The sequence below is a fragment of the Polistes fuscatus genome, unplaced genomic scaffold, assembly GCF_010416935.1.
Source record: "Polistes fuscatus isolate 324 unplaced genomic scaffold, CU_Pfus_HIC Scaffold1, whole genome shotgun sequence".
NCBI lineage: Eukaryota > Metazoa > Arthropoda > Insecta > Hymenoptera > Vespidae > Polistes > Polistes fuscatus.
This window is the reverse complement of record NW_025112997.1, coordinates 13,061,739-13,078,887: the sequence shown is the minus strand read 5'-3', so window position 1 is coordinate 13,078,887 and position 17,149 is coordinate 13,061,739. Positions and strand designations below refer to the sequence as shown.

At 28.1% G+C, this 17,149-nt stretch overlaps 4 protein-coding genes and 1 non-coding gene across 5 annotated transcripts; 3 read left to right on the top strand and 2 right to left on the bottom strand.

Annotated features, from left to right (window-relative positions):
- Positions 1-2,783: 2,783 nt before the first annotated feature.
- On the bottom strand, positions 2,784-6,374 carry LOC122519641 (DCN1-like protein 3). Its single transcript, XM_043639237.1, has 4 exons — positions 5,846-6,374; positions 4,320-4,485; positions 3,933-4,243; positions 2,784-3,851 (listed from the first exon to the last, which is right to left on the bottom strand). Exons 2-4 carry the CDS (start codon positions 4,399-4,401, stop codon positions 3,252-3,254), a joined length of 993 nt encoding a protein of 330 aa, XP_043495172.1. The 5' UTR covers positions 4,402-4,485; positions 5,846-6,374; the 3' UTR covers positions 2,784-3,251.
- Positions 6,375-6,707: 333 nt separating this feature from the next.
- Positions 6,708-10,413, top strand: LOC122519602 (CCR4-NOT transcription complex subunit 2). The gene is made up of 8 exons (XM_043639179.1): positions 6,708-7,013; positions 7,572-7,923; positions 8,233-8,459; positions 8,652-8,894; positions 9,119-9,380; positions 9,589-9,696; positions 9,783-10,008; positions 10,165-10,413. The coding sequence occupies exons 2-7, from the start codon at positions 7,598-7,600 to the stop codon at positions 10,000-10,002; spliced, it is 1,386 nt and encodes a 461-aa protein (XP_043495114.1). The 5' UTR covers positions 6,708-7,013; positions 7,572-7,597; the 3' UTR covers positions 10,003-10,008; positions 10,165-10,413.
- A 217-nt stretch (positions 10,414-10,630) lies between these two features.
- Positions 10,631-12,752, bottom strand: LOC122515970 (malonyl-CoA decarboxylase, mitochondrial-like; the record flags this gene model as incomplete). Its single annotated transcript, XM_043633482.1, is given in 11 exon segments — positions 10,631-10,753; positions 10,875-10,980; positions 11,040-11,252; positions 11,325-11,460; positions 11,593-11,732; positions 11,829-11,982; positions 12,066-12,218; positions 12,277-12,417; positions 12,507-12,607; positions 12,610-12,646; positions 12,720-12,752. Coding segments are annotated over 11 exon segments (1,308 nt in total), but the record flags the coding sequence as incomplete, so codon positions are not given.
- An 852-nt stretch (positions 12,753-13,604) lies between these two features.
- Positions 13,605-16,855, top strand: LOC122519611 (60S ribosomal protein L3). Its single transcript, XM_043639192.1, has 8 exons — positions 13,605-13,681; positions 14,050-14,242; positions 14,681-14,849; positions 15,115-15,250; positions 15,341-15,527; positions 15,805-16,007; positions 16,270-16,425; positions 16,602-16,855. The coding sequence occupies exons 1-8, from the start codon at positions 13,679-13,681 to the stop codon at positions 16,803-16,805; spliced, it is 1,251 nt and encodes a 416-aa protein (XP_043495127.1). The 5' UTR covers positions 13,605-13,678; the 3' UTR covers positions 16,806-16,855.
- Positions 13,908-13,984, top strand: LOC122523666. Its single transcript, XR_006305346.1, has one exon. It is a non-coding gene; the product is annotated as a small nucleolar RNA U43 (small nucleolar RNA).
- Positions 16,856-17,149: the final 294 nt, after the last annotated feature.

The following is a 17,149-nucleotide window of genomic DNA, read 5'->3' as shown; positions in this document are numbered from 1 at the left end:
TGATAAAATTATATGGAAACTTCTTTGTGATTATGTAAAAATTTGATTTTTACGTACAAGAGAATTGAAAGAGTTAAAGTGTTGTTATTCGTGTATTATTTTCATATATATCTTTTGTAGAATTAAAACGATTTATTACGACTTATTAGAAATGTACATCTGCCATTATAAATAATCTATCATACCAATGCTTGGATTCTACTTAGAACTATTATTTGACTGTTTATTTAATTATCACACCTATTTTTTGTAATGACAATGTTTCTACAAAATGTAAATCAATCTGATTTAAAATTATCACAATCAAAGTAATTCTATTTAATCTTAAGATATTTTAGGAAAGTTTAGAGGAAGCATTAAAAGAAATAGAAACAATATATGTGCAATCATTAGATACAAAGTAGAATTGTTTCTTAGTAAAGCATGAGTTTAAACTTAAGTTGAAGCTTAAGTTTAAATTATTTGAGTAGAATATTGTTAATAATATGTGTGCGTTTGTTAAGGTTAAGCAATACATTCATGTGTATTAACATAATCCTCATACAAATTAAATATAACTTACACAGAGATTCTAAAAATTGAGCCTTTCTCATTTATGATAGCAATGGTAATAGTGATCGTTAATAAATTAGATACATATTACAAGGCAATGTTATTTTTCATATATATTTCAATGCTTTACAATATGAAAAAAGGACCTATTCCTTTTTTGTTCTTGATATAATTTACTTTTAATTTAAATAGTTATCTTCTCTGAATTATAAAGCTATACTTTCATTTTTACAATTATATTTTGATAACATGTAATTATGTTTACGTATCTCTGTGTAAGCTTTGCTTTATATCCAACATTAATTCCTATATATATTTATATTCGGTGTATTCATATATTGTACCTGTATCAGGTACTGTGGACAAAAGGACGGTGAATATGTTAAAGCATAGCATTAAGAAAGTACATTGCGAAATATCAACTTTAGATAATCATAATTTTAAAGACAAATTTTCATCTCTCCATGAAATTGATTTTAATATAAATATATATCACAATTTCATATGAAATAAAGTAGGAAATGGTTCCTTGATAATTTATAAAGTCTTTGTAGAATTGTTTTAACTGACATGATACATTGTGATGCATACACCCAAATTGTATTACATATTCATAATATATTATAAAAATCATATTAATTTACATTAGAATATTCGTTTAACTATATCTTGTTAGTTAATAAGAAATTTACAATATTACAAAGTAAATATTTCTTTCTTAGCACTGCTGGAAGTGCATTAAAAAGTATAAAAACTAAATAGGAACCTGATTTAATAATCCTTTATATTTTATTATGGGAAAGAATCTCTAAAAATTATCATTAAAAACCACAATTTATAATGGACTTGTGTCACGCTAGAATACATGCTTATGTTTTGCATAGGGTTACACATACACTTTAGTCTAATAAAATATATTATGTTTAACCAGACACAAAAATTTTGGAATCTATATTTAATATAAAATACTTTACTTCTTCACATTTGCTCTTTTTCATCAGTAGGAAATATTAATGAATCCAAGATTGTATAGACTTGTACACACTGTATCACAAATTTAGATTGAGAGATTTTTATTAAAAACTCTTTTATGCAAAAAGTCCTTTGAACAGAATCTTCTTTATTTTTTTATAATTACTATAAATTTGTTCCTTCTCTTATATATATATATATCTTATATATATATATTTATATATATATATAATAATTTAAATTTGGCGCATGTATAGATTATCTAATAATTTCACATTATTTTTAGATTTTTTGTATATACAGCATTTGAGTGTGTAATTATATAATTGAAAAACTACATGATTTTATATATGCAGACTAATGAAAAAAAATCCAAAATTTCAGAAGGCTTATAATACTCACAGAGAGGAATAAAAATGTCCTATCAACATGGGTCCTAAAATCCTAAAATTAACTTTTAATATTTAACAATGTTATTATTCATAATCACATTATATTTTTATTTAGATAAGCTGTATATATGTATCCATTGGCAAGACCGTACATTAGACGCATGCATGCCATTTTCACATTAGAATTATGAATGGACACATTGCCAAGAGTAAAGCTTATAGAATTAGATGAATAATGCATTAATATTATCTTTGTTGACATTAGTAAATAATAATATTATGTTTATTACTTCGAAAATATTTTTCTGCATTAAAAACAAAATGATATGATTATGAATTGTAATTAAATACTAAAAGTTGATATTAAGGTTTTAGGATCTATGTTGATAGGATATTTTTTACTTTTTTTTGTGTATATTATAAGCCCTTAAAGTTTCAGAATTTTTTTTGTCACCCTTTATATATTTTTTAATTTGATTGTATCATAATTCTTAAAATTTATTACGAAATTGAAAATAATTTGTAAGAGAACAAGTAATTACCAAATATTTACCGAATATTTGTGAATTATTGTAATTTAGTTTTCGTTTTTGTCAAAAACACAGTATACTTTTATAATCAAAGAATTAATCTTATATGCTATATTATGTTTTCTTAATAATATTACGTTATATTGCTTTCCACTTCGGTCAAATATTTTCAATTTATTTATATGTGCCATATTAAAAGAGATATATTTTAAATCATTATAGATTATGATTTAAAAATATTTGAAATGCAAATTTTAGTATTACAACATAAAAATGTATAACAAAATGCAATTTTAAGAATATATATTTTGTATTATTGTTAATAAATAAAATATCTCTTTAAAAATTGATACTCCTTGATATATGATTATTTGTGCAAATTTTAATGTCATAATTCAGTATCATTATAAAAAGTTATATTGAAAATTATAAAATTCACGAGAAGTATTTATATTAATTTTACTTTGCACCATATTTGATTTGACATGAATTTGTCAGCAAATAAAGAATTTGTTATTAAATGTTCTCCGTATAAAATTCACAACCCTTTACTAATAAATTAACATATAACTAAAGATACACTTATTTATATTTGGAAATGTAATGTTGCTTTTGAATAAAAAATATACAATTTAGTCATTTACTAATTCACCGATTAAAAGTATTTGTAAATATCACAATGTTATCCTACCATTTCTTCACCTATATATCTATATCATTAAGTCATTTTTTAGAAGATTCTATTCAAAAGTCAGATATATGACTATACTTTAATTCAATCAAAGTATTTTTTTAAACAGATTTATTAAGCCTTATCAATAGAAGCATCCTTCATTATGTCATCTTTAGTAATATTTTGGTTCATTTGATCATTTTCATATTCTACAAAATCATCAAATAAACTTGGCCATGCTTCTGCATCATCATAAGCACCAAGATCGTCTCCAATGCTTTCAGCAAAATTCAGAAACATGTTCCAAGTATCTCTAGGTATACCTCGAACATGATGACATTCAAGAAATTTTAACCATCTTGTTAAAAGTGGAGGTTCTCGGATTGTAAAAACAAGCCGCCAAAGGACAATAGCCATATCAGCTGGCAGTATTCGTTGACCAGAGGTAACATCCAAACCAAAGCGGAATGTGAATCGATAGAGATCCTTAAATAAATCACTATTGACCATTAATTCTTGCACAATTTCAGGTAATTTTGCCTGAATGCCACGTATACTGTCAACGCGCATAGCTCTTAACCCTGATATAAATTCTTGACGTGTAAATTGGCACATTTGTTCAGCATTTAATCTCCAAGCTAGAACAAGCACTTTAAACTCGTCTGGGGATAATTGTAAATCATTACAAAGCCTTTCTATTCCATCAGCTAATATTACATCCTCGTGTAAATCCTTTAAAGAAAACAAATATTTAAAAATAAATTAAATGTAGAATTTTATATTATATTTTTACAGGTGTTACAAATAATATACCTTATATTGGTCAAATAAAGCATTCAATTTATTTTCCGATGGTTCTCGTTGCTGTTTAAATTCTGCGGTTAAGTTAAGACCGGAAGAAGTGCCTGAACGGCCTAGTGGAGGTAATCGTGCATAAAATCCTCGAGGCAAACGTAAATTATTTTGTATACTAGGCATAGATCCACAGTTATCTGAACCTACATTGTTAAGAGTAGTTACAGTATTTAATGATTTTCTGTTTCCATTGACATGTGTTTCTGCAGGCACGAGTGGACCAGTTTGTTGGCAAGAATTTGAGACTAATCCTCTTAGTTCCATTGTTTCTGTATCAAAATAAATTCATAAGATGACTGTTTACTAATTTATATCAATTTCATTTGAACCCAATAAAGATACTACCGTCTTTATGCGCATATACAATTGATTGTTCTGCGGTGGCTGGTGGAAGTGGCACCTTGAAGCAAGAAAAACAGTTTCCCATTGATGCTGTCCGTACTCGACATTAAAGATAATTATCCCATGCATCAGTAGTTCAGTCTTAGATTGGCAGTCTTGATATTAAAAGCTAAAAAATATAAGATATTTACATAAGATTATTAACACTATATACACATTGATATAAATTCAATTTATAACAAATGTTAACAAGATCTTTCGTACATACAAAGAGTCAAATAAGTTTCCATACAATACAATCTACAAAATTTACATTCCAATATTTCAAAATAATAATTAGTAGTGCTACAAATTTTGATTAATCTGTTTTCATCTTATTTATTAGAGACATATATGGAAAACTACTATGATTCTATTAATCGTTAACTCTTAAATGTATGTTGAACACTGAAACAGCAAAATTGAAGATAATAAATTTCCATATACAAATATAACCACACGAACTAAAGTATAAAAATCGCGAAAAATTTCTAATACAGTGAAAAAATTACACTCTATCATCTAGTATATTATAAACAAATACTAGGAGACAAAAATTTTTAATGATCAAAGACATAACGGCTACCCACCAAAACTGAAAGTTTTGCACAAACGCACAATTTTAAAGACCATTAGAATTGAATAAAAGACGATTGTTCCAAAATTGATTATTATGATCAAAATCGATTGTGGTATTAAGATTGTCTCTGAAACTATTACAGTTACAGTATAGAGGAGAACCCTGACGTAACCCTGATGCAACCATAAGCACTCGACTATAAAAATTAAAGAATGGTTACTGTACAACGTGCTAAAATAGCCTCACACCACCACAATTGTTTGATTTAAAACCAATTAAGCATTTATGGGATCAATTAAGCATATGTATTTGTAAACATAATATTAAAAACAAAGAATAATTAAAACAATGTCTGTTACACAGATGGAATAATATTGAATCTTCTGCAGAAGAAAAATTAGTAGCTTCTATGCAAAAACATATAAGAGAAATTTTAAAGGCGAAGGGAGGCCCTGCAGATTATTAACTGTGATCGAAATAGACAATTTATATGATTCAGAAAAAATATATTTATGTGTATGGAGAATTTTTTGACATATCTTTTGTTCAGTTTATGTTTAAATGTCATTTTTGTATTGATTAAATGTTAAAGATACATAATTGTTGTGATATGAATATCTAGGATATTACTTTCGGAGTTATACTCGAATAAATTTTGATTTATTTCTGCCAAATTTTGAGTTAAAATATAATAAATTATTGAAAGTAAAATGTACGATAACTTATTTTGCCCACTGTATATTTTTCATGGCAATATCTAATATGTGTTTGGATTAATATAGCAACATAAATAGATATGAAATAAATATAGATTTTTACAGTAATGTGAATAGTATAATAAAATGAAATACATGATATTTATCGTATGAGAACAACACGGAGAAAAAACAAAAATAACATAGGTGGTTACCTTATCAGTAAGGCGGCTTTTTGGTCTAGTCAGATTTTGGTAATCCCGGCCAAGACCCCCCGCAAGATGATCTCTTGCTTTGACCACATTCATAAAGTGTCACAAAAAAAGATGTACTTGTATGCACTAATAGAGATCAACAAGACTTATTCGTCCTAATATTTCCATGCATTTCGTTCACATAATTTTTCGGTCGTATTCGCATTTGACCAAGTGCCACTGTCATTTGTAACGATGTAACCTTGATTGTTACAATGCACGCTCAACTTAATACACAACGGTGATAATTTCATTCCACGCACGAAACACTCACTTTTCTTAAATTAATCTAGAACTCTAATATGGCCGCTTACCGGGAGAAAACACAAATTACCATTAACCAATAGAAATATTAAGAAAAAATAAAACTGGTCAAAATATTATTTTGGAAAAAAGATTGTCAACGAGTGTGACATTTTCAAAAAAGAATGCAACATAATCTGAAGAAATAATCTTGTCATTGATGAAGAATTTTCAAAAGAGTAATTTTCTAGTAACGAAAAATAAATCATAAGCATAAGAATGATTGGATAACTTTAATTCTTTGAACTTTGACTTAAAACATTAGATTTCTTTGTACGTTATTTTACCCATCTAGAAATTTCATGTAGAGAAAAACCCTAGAAATTTCAACAATAGTTAGTCAAATGTAGAACTATTTATTTTCTTTTCAGATCAGCATATGGAGAGCTAATAATCGAAATTAAAATATGCAATTAATTTGTTATTATTCAGTTAAAGTTAACATACTTGAAACTTACTCGTCTCTCACATAAATTTTAACAAAATAAACATTATTTGCTGATTTGAACACGTTTGTAGAAATTGTTAATATGGCAGAAATTCGTGTATCTAGTGTTGTTTAAGCTGTGAAACTAATTGACAAAACAGTAATCTATTACTAAAGAGTGCTGTGATGTGTACAAAGTCGTGAATTTTCTGGTCCCGTCCATATAAAAGTCAATTTTTTGTGAAAAAAACTGACTAAAATAATATCTTCATATCATATTCATTCCAAGTCAACATCGAAGTTTTTGTGTTTTTTTTTCCTCACGTTCATCTACTTTGTTTATTATGAATTTGATTGTATTCTGCCCTCAGTGACATACAATCAAATTAAGTATAACAGGTAACATTCTCAAAGTCTTTTTCATTATTCTCATATTTTTACATTGCATGAATTATAACCTGCTTACTTCTTTGTGCTTATAAATGAAATCTTGACTTGATACTATTAAAACAAATAATTTTAGAATATTTATCAAAATATTCAAATTCTTATTCCAGTAAATACGTTGAAGATTTATAATATTTTCAAAATAATATATTTTATATTAGTTAAAATATTATATGTTAGCAATTCCCTTTATATGCGTTACATACTGAATGAATACAGATCATTGAATGAGAAAAATAATATCCATCAATAAACCTTTCAATACTTCAATCTTTATGTTTTAAGTTAGCGCATATTAATATAATTTCTGGTTTTCATCTTACACTATAGTAAACAGCTTATAATTAACATGTTGTAGTATTTACTTCATTATTACAGGTTATTACAACGAGATATTGTCATGGATCTACATGGATCCCATGCAATTGCACAACTTGTGTGTCACGGTATACAAACAAAGTGGTAGTGGTAATTGACATAAAACAAAAGTGTGTTGGTGTGCCCTGGCAGGTATTATATATTGGAGCCACTGGGCTATGGCCAACCTGAATTTTGAGCAGCCTCCACGCAGTATTGCGAACACAAGCCTTACTTCGCGCGCGGGTGGTGGGGGGGGCTTAAATTCGTCGACCCTTGCGGGTCATGTCACGCCCACATCGGGCATGTTCTCAGGCTCATCTGCGAGTACTTCAAGTACAGCGAACTCTGTGGTAGTGGTTACCAACGTTTATCCTGGTGCATCAGGATCAGGAGGCACGCAGACCAGTCATCAATCCCAACAACAACAGCTCTCTCCTATGAGTAGTAGAGGGCTGTTTGGACAAAGGGCTTTCACAGATAGACGTACAATGCCTGCTCTTGGGTTAGTTCGCTAAAGGATTATATTAAAAATAATATGCTTTGATGAATTAATTGTTATATTGCTATTATAATTGATTTATTTTTTGGTAACATATTACGGTTTCTGTTTGTATAAAAAGTATTTCATAGCGTTCTTTAACTGATAATACAAATAAATACTTTCATCAAAGAAGAAATAGAAAAGACAAAAAAGATATATCCTGTACTATTCATTTGATTTCAACTTTTAAATTTGTGGTCCATCAAAAGTGAAAATATTTCCAAATATACGTTTTCAATATGCAGATGATATATGAGTAATATTTTACAGAACCTCAAATCCAATGGGTAGTATGGGCAGTTTTGGTATACCTCCAAGTCGCAACTACGGATCTCAAGGTGCGATTAATAATTTCCATTCTGTATTTGGGAGTGGAGGAGGTGGAGATACAAGTACACCCCCTCTATTAGACCTTTCGGAATTTCCATCCTTGACAAATAGAGGCCAGGGTGATTCCATGCCTCAGCCTAGTCCCATGCCTGGAAAACAACCGTATGGTTAGTGGTCATAAGATAAATTAGGAATTACTTTTCTGTTATAAGAATTAATGTGAATAATGATTTCGTATATACATAGACATGTTTTTTATATATTACCAATAGTGTTAAAATATAAATTTTGAATATTGTCATATGATCTATATATTAAATGATTTCTATATAAAAATAACATATTATTATATATTACAGTTGGAATGGTAAAGCAACCAACATCAGAGTCGAGTGAATTTACTATGAGTTCAGAAGATTTTCCTGCTTTACCAGGCACACAAAACAGAGAAGGTCCATCACCAGGTGGAAGTGTTTCTGGAGATAAAAGTATATCCGTTGGTCTAGGCCCAGAAATTGGCCAGGATGTTTTGCAAGCAAATAGAGCACCTGGATCTGAGAAATCTCAGTCGTCTAAAAGAGGCATTCAAACATCTCCAGATGGTAAACAAAGAATCTCGATGTAAAGTGAATTTATCATTGTTAGCTTATGAATTTTTAAAATTAATTATTTATTTTATTTTTTTTTTAAATTAAATTTTTTTATTTTGTTTTATTATATTATTTCTTATTGTATGTAACACATGATTATTCTGATATACATTTAATATGAAATATTAATAAATTTTTTCTTTGTTTAATAATTCTGTAAAAATTTTTGTTTATAGGAAAGGTGACAAATATACCTGCGAGTATGGTAAAGGATCAATTTGGAATGGTTGGTCTCTTAACTTTTATCAGAGCAGCAGAAACGGATCCAAATTTAGTATCTTTGGCATTAGGACAAGATCTTACAGCATTAGGATTGAATCTTAATTCTCCTGAAAATTTGTATCAAAATTTTGGTGGTCCTTGGGCAGAAACACCGTGTAGACCACAGGATATTGACTTTCATGTACCGCCAGAATATCTTATTAATTCAGCAATAAGGTAGTATTTTAATTGCTATAGTATTAGATATATTTTATATGATTTGGAGTGTAGTAGGTTTAATTAATGCAATTTTTTATCTTTTATAAATACATGTGCGCACGTGAATATACACACAACCACATAGATACTTCGATTATATTTTTAATACTAAATTAAAACCAAATTATTTGCCTTTTTATTTTAATGATATATAATGCATTTTTAGGGATAAGTTAGCACCAGTTAAACTAAATCGGTACAAAGATGATCTACTATTTTATATGTTTTATACAAATGTTGGGGACGTCTTGCAACTGGCAGCTGCAGCAGAATTGTAAGTAAAGCAAAAGTATCATATCAAATGATTTGAATATATTGAAAAAATACTATGCAAATATATTTTGATTTGGTATTATTAAGATACAGCAGGGAATGGAGATATCACATGGAGGAGAAAGTGTGGATAACGCAAGCACCTGGGTTAGGACTTGTAGAAAAAACATCGACATATGAACGTGGTACTTACTATTATTTTGATGCGCAAAACTGGAGGAAGGTAGCTAAGGAATTCCATCTGGATTATACAAAACTAGAAAGTAGACCTCATCTTCCCACAAACTTTCATCAAACCCAGCCTTGACTACAGGTATGAAATAAATTTGCATTATTTTTTATAGAAGTTATTAATAAAAGTTGAAGTGTGTATATACATTTTGCTTTCTAGAATGTAAATAAAATAATAATAGTTTAGAACAAGAATAAATAAAAAAATAAAAAGAATATATTTATTATTTTGTTTTAGATCTGTCTGCAGAAAGTTATGCTGTCTTTAAGCTGGAGAGGAATCAGCTATTGTATAAATGAACAAATTTAATAATCTTTAATAAAAATATAAAATTTGAAGAGTAATAAAATCTTTGTTAAGAATTCCGATCCTATTAACAATATTATACACCATTATTCAAACGACTTGTTTAATACGTTAAGTGCAACAACACGCTCGATATGTTTGATACATGAATAAACCATAAAAAATACTACATTACTAATACTCAATGTGCAATTGATACATGGTTGTGCAAATTGACATTTGTCGACCGATTTTTCTAAAGTCCCTAGATACTTAAACAGTTAAAACATAATTCAAGCTTCGGTTGTAAGCGACTGGCATTGCATAAACGGTAAGTCTAGTGTCAATCCCTAGGAATCGTCGTGACACTTAACGTGTTAATATGTTACTATTTTATTGTCCAGATAACATCATCAAGTGACATTCTTATTTGTTTTCTTTTATTGTTTATGATACAAGGTTGATTACACTCTCTGAAGCATTTATGAAATAATTTTCAATATAATTTCGACTGTTATTTTCACATTCGTTCAAATAATACCTAAAAATTAAAAAAATTATATCAATATTATTTTTATATTAGAAATGAATTTGATAAAAATAAAAATATTATTTTATACCTCTTTATGACAAAGAAAAAAAATAGTTTATTAAAAGATTACCTGTAATTTACCATTATGCCACAACTATTTGCAATACCTCGTGGCGAAGAATCAGCCATCCAATTTATTCTCCACATGGTAGCTCCATTACGCAAGTGAAAATTTGCTATGGTAAAATAACAATTAAAATCAATTCAAAACAATCATGTGTTACAGAGTACATACCAACATTATTTAAAGCATAACTACGACGTTTTTCTTTATACAGGTACCATGCACATGCCCGAAGTAATGGTTTTTTAAGTAAATTTGATAATTGCTCGTCAGATGTCCATAATGAATTATTAAAAACTTTTTTTAACATTGACAATATATCATCTGTTTGAAAAATATTTTTTATAGATTCTTGCTCTTCTGATGTAAATATGAAAGAAATATCTACAAAAAAACGGATATTTATGTATTTACATATGTATGTGTATATGTATATTTCAAAAAATATCATTCTACCTTGTTTCATCTTTTCTAATAACCATATTCTAAAATTAGGAATAGGAGATAAACTAGATAATTCATGTATCATTGGAAATTCTGTAACCACTTGATTAGCTACTTCCTTAATTAGGTAATTACCTAATTCAATACCCTAGAACATTTTAAATCTATAGTAATATTTTTTCTGTATCTTTTACATTTAAAAATAAATAATAAGAATAATAATAATATAAAAAAGATTTTTTAAATAATAATAATATTCAGAATCTCTTTTTATTTTTACTTGCAATCCTTTTTGTGTGGATGCAATTGAATAAAATATTGCTGCTGTTATTTTTGATTTATCTTCTTCTAAATATGTTATTTCTGTTCCTATTCTTCCTAGAATTCTTTGTTCAGCTTCTTCAATTCCTTTTACGCTATCTACAAATATATATGTATATATATACTTATTTATTTATAATAATGATAATTAAAAGTATAATGTATATACAACAGACAATAAAATTAAAAATTTACTTGGTATAGTATCACACAATGCTGTGTGTAATACAACAAGAGGTTCTCTTGGCATAGATGGATGCATAAATATGTAACATCTTCTATATGGTCCAACTCTTCGTTTTAAATCTACCCAATTTCTTATTGGATGTATCGCTTCATAATCTGAAACCTTATAATTAAAAATAAATATTATATATATAAAATTAATACATAAATTATATTATTCGTATATTTTTATATATACATATATACCTTTTGCAATATATCACAAGAGCTCTCCCATGTTATTCGTTCTAAATGCAAAAACCCTACTGAAAACCATAACAATAATAAACCTTGGAGTGTAAGATTTAGTTGCTGCATCAAAACATTTTTGTCACTGTCATTTGTTTCTGATATCAATTCCTAATCAAATCTTTATGTTACTATTATATTATAAAACTATTTATTATTTAATACTTACCAAAATGTCTGTTCTTAGATCAACTAAAAATTTCACACCATATTTAAGACGTCCCATGATAATAAATAACCATTGATACTGTGGTATAAGAGTACTTTGTAGATTTCTTTCATGAATGATCATTTGTCTTTCGTTGTTCGACTGTAACAAAAATGATATATAATTTTGTATGATATCTATAATTAAATTATAAATTTATGAATAATTGTAAATTTTTTAAATATACATACTGCTGTACAAAGAAGTTTTTTTGCATTTTCAAGTACACTATCATGTTCAGTTGCATAATTTTCAGCTAATACTTGCAAAATATATTGTTTTTGTTCTTTTTACTTTCCATATACGTGTAACATAGGTTTCGTACCTTATTCTGTAATACAAATATTTACTAATTATATAATTTCTTTTACAATATTACTCAATTTTTATTATAGAATATTAACCTCCATTATCCATTTACTTATTTTAGTATCTTTTAATTTAAAAATTTCTTTTAATTGTTCTTTAATGTGTACATTGAAATTAACATTAGTATATAAAAATGAATTATTAAACAAATTTTGTGGAGATGCACGATTTAAGATTAGTTTATACGTAGGTGCAAATTTAACGGAAATTTTTAAACGTTCTATTAAACGTAACATTATAAAATAATAAAAACTATACGTATCAATTGTTCCGAACTTTAATTTCTCACTCTTGATTCTTTATTATATTAATATTATGTGAAAATAAACATTCCATTACACAGTTTCTGTGTAAATTTATTGTTCTAATAAAAAAGTAAATATATGTATTTGCTCCTTTCTAATTTTATGTGTATAAAATAAACGCAAAGTCATATCTTATTTAACATTTCTATTATGCGAACAAATGTAATAGTACGGAAGTGTATTGCAAAAATTTGAATCAAGAAATATTTTAATTAATAGCTTATTAATGAGGCTAATAAATTTTTGTATGACTAATTTATTAAAAACATTAAAATATTTTTTGCAATATGATTTATTGTAAAATAATACTTTCTTAAGCGTTTTATGTTACATTTTTTAGCAATCATAAATCCCGCTTAATTTTGCAATTATACAATACCTATTTATGTATACGTTCGTTTATTTTATAATTCGAAATACATCTACGTGATATAAAAGCCCAGCATCATTAACAAAATTTGTCTAATGTTTTGACTCATTGGATAAATTATGTCAATAATGAACAAAAATAATTCGGAATATGATGCTATATAATAAGTATCTGATTGGTCAATATTCATTGAGTATAATTTTATTAATCAGTGTTACCCGATAAATATCCAAATTTTTTCTAGGGACATTTTGCTTTCTTTCGAGTATATAAACGAAATTGCTATGGTATCACTTCCATTTGGATCTTTCGCTTCGCTATGGTGAGTACAGAAACAGTTGAAACTAAATTCGAATCTACTTATATTTGTTGCATCCTCATAATTATATTAAAATAAATTCCGATACATTATTTCAAAGTGCTTTATTTATAATTGGCGTATATTATTAATTCTAATAAGATTAAATATCGTATTGAATATTAATATTTCGTGTTGCACACGGCTTTCTACGCCATGAGCACATGTTTCAAGAACTTTATAATTTCATATGATGATTTAGAAATTAATGTTTATGGTTTATATCTGAATAAACATGAAGAAATTATTCTAGGGCGGTCTGATTTTTTATTATAAAAATAAATAAAGAAATTCAATTTATTACGTATCTAATATTTGATCGGGTTTTATAGTCGCACAGGAAGTTCAGTGCCCCTCGCCATGGGTCTATGGGATTCTATCCTAAAAAAAGATCCCAGCGACATCGCGGAAAAGTTAAGGCTTTCCCTAAAGATGATCCGAACAAACCTGTTCACTTAACGGCTTTTATTGGATACAAAGCTGGTATGACTCATGTTGTACGCGAAGCTGATAGGCCTGGGTCAAGTAAGTTTTTGCATAAACGAGATATATATTTTTATTCTATTGTTAATCATAAGATATATATTTATATATCTACTATTTTTATTTAATTTGTATTTTTTTTTTTTGGTATATATATTTTTTTATCGACACTTTCCAATATCTGATAGATACAGAAATGTATCAGTCGATTTGGTAGCGGGGCGAAAGCTGCTTGATCTTGTGCAGTATATTCCTGCAGTGTCGAAAATCAATTCTGTTCTCTACATTTGTAGTAATATACGGAAGCACGGCATATTCCATAAACTCTTTGGAGCCCATTGGGCAATGACCATTGAGACAAACCATGTTTGGCACAGATTTTTTTTAAACATTATTAGAGAGAAATATCTTAATTAAATATGATATACCTTAATATATTATTGTGCATATCAATTCTTATATTTATACTTTTTCTTTTAGAGGTGAATAAAAAAGAAATTGTAGAAGCAGTTACAATTCTTGAAACACCACCAATGATTGTCGTTGGCGTAGTTGGGTACATTGAAACCCCACATGGTCTTCGTGCACTTACAACAGTATGGGCAGAACATCTTTCTGAAGATTGTCGTAGACGCTTCTACAAGAACTGGTAAGAGAATATGATTTACAATTTTATTAATATATACATATTTTGAGACATTTGAATTAAATTTATCTTTAAATTAGCTCTCCGCTCGTTAGATGAGAGTTGTATGTCGGATATAGCCACTGAGTTCTATAGTAGCTTATTTTCATCGGCTTATCCGAGAAATGTGTTCAATCTCCGCTCATTTTGAAGAGATTGGCACGTTACAGATCCAATTGTGGATGCATACATTGAAACATAGAAAGGAATTTTGATTACTTCTGTGCAGGTACAAGAGTAAGAAGAAGGCTTTTACTAAAGCCTCTAAAAAGTGGCAGGATGATCTTGGTCGTAAATCTATAGAGAAAGATTTAAAAAAAATTATCAAGTATTGTAAGGTCGTACGCATTATTGCTCATACACAGGTAAAAAAAAAATGTTCATAGATATTAAAAATTTATTAAGAAATATATAAAAATTATGTCAGTCTTAAACAAAACGTTCTACTTGAATAGATGAAATTGTTGAGACAACGTCAGAAGAAAGCTCATATTATGGAGATTCAACTGAATGGAGGAACTATTGATCAGAAAGTTCAATGGGCTCGTGAACACTTGGAAAAACCTGTACCTATTAGTAATGTATTTGCACCAGATGAAATGATTGATGTTATTGGAGTTACCAAAGGAAAAGGATATAAAGGTATGTTATCCGAATATTTATACATATATATATATATATTTTTGAATGACCACATTTAAAAATTATATTAAATCATTTCATTATTAATTATAATTTGGACTATGATGATAAAGCATGATGTGTCATTATCTGATAAACTGAAGATACCTCATGTTTGCTGCCTTCCTTCTGATGTCCTTTATTTTAATCGTGACTTAATTTTAAACATGCATATTAGATTTGTATTTTTACATATGTTTATTCTTTTAAAGTTAATTAATATATCTTTTATTAATAGGTGTTACATCTCGTTGGCATACTAAGAAATTGCCACGCAAAACTCATAAAGGTTTGAGGAAAGTTGCTTGCATTGGTGCATGGCATCCAAGTCGTGTTTCATTTACTGTTGCACGTGCAGGACAGAAAGGATATCATCATCGTACAGAAATGAATAAAAAGATTTATCGTATTGGTCAAGGCATACATACAAAGGATGGCAAGGTAATTTTTCTTCCTTCTCTTTTCTTGTTATTTTAATGTATATTGCCCATTTCCCCGCAATAGCATTTCTTTTTAATAGGAGTGCATTTGCGTATTATTAAAAGTGGGCAACAGTAATGATTTCTCGTCATAGTACCTAGGGTATCATTGTTGTATTTTAGGTCTCCTATGAAAGCAACATTTTAAATAAAAAACTAAGAATCTTTATTTACAAATATATGCATAATTTTTAATTATGTGATTACTAAATATTTTGTTACAGATAATTAAAAATAATGCCTCGACGGAGTATGATCTTACTGAAAAAACTATTACTCCAATGGGTGGTTTTCCACATTATGGTGAAGTTAATAATGACTTCATTATGATCAAAGGTTGTTGTATGGGACCAAAGAAACGTGTCATTACGCTTCGTAAGGTAAGACTATATTGTTTATATACATCTAAGTAAATGTAATTTAATATGATGAGATATCTTGAGCCGAATTATTGTTGACAAATATATGATATTTAATGATAGGACTGATTAATATGCTAATGATAAGAAATTTTTATTTTTAATTGTATCATAACTAAAATTAATTATTATTTTAGTCTTTATTGGTACACACGAAACGGTCTGCTTTGGAAAAGATTAATCTGAAATTCATCGATACAAGTTCGAAGTTTGGACATGGTCGTTTCCAAACAGCTGCAGACAAGGTATCTTTTATGGGTCAACTCAAGAAAGATCGTCTTCGAGAGGAGCAAGCTCAGGCTACTACTACTGCAGCTCCTGCAACTGCCAGTGCACAATAAAATTACTTTCTTTGTGCATTTTGATCAAAATAAAAATATAAATCAATCAACGAATCGTTATCATTTGAATCTTTCCAAAATATTATAGAAAACTGAACCAATTATTATTTGATGAACATATTAAAAATTTATTAGTAGTGAAATAAAAATAAATCTAATTTACCTCTGAGCGTGTGCACCTTGAACAATAAGTATAGTTTATTACATGATGCACCCATAGTGACGTAATCAGACATTTATCCCATAAACCCTAACAACGAAGAGAATAAGAAGCGATTGGTTAGGAAGGAATTGTTCATGGAGACACTACACAAGGAGCATGAACTCAAACGCATTAATTGCCA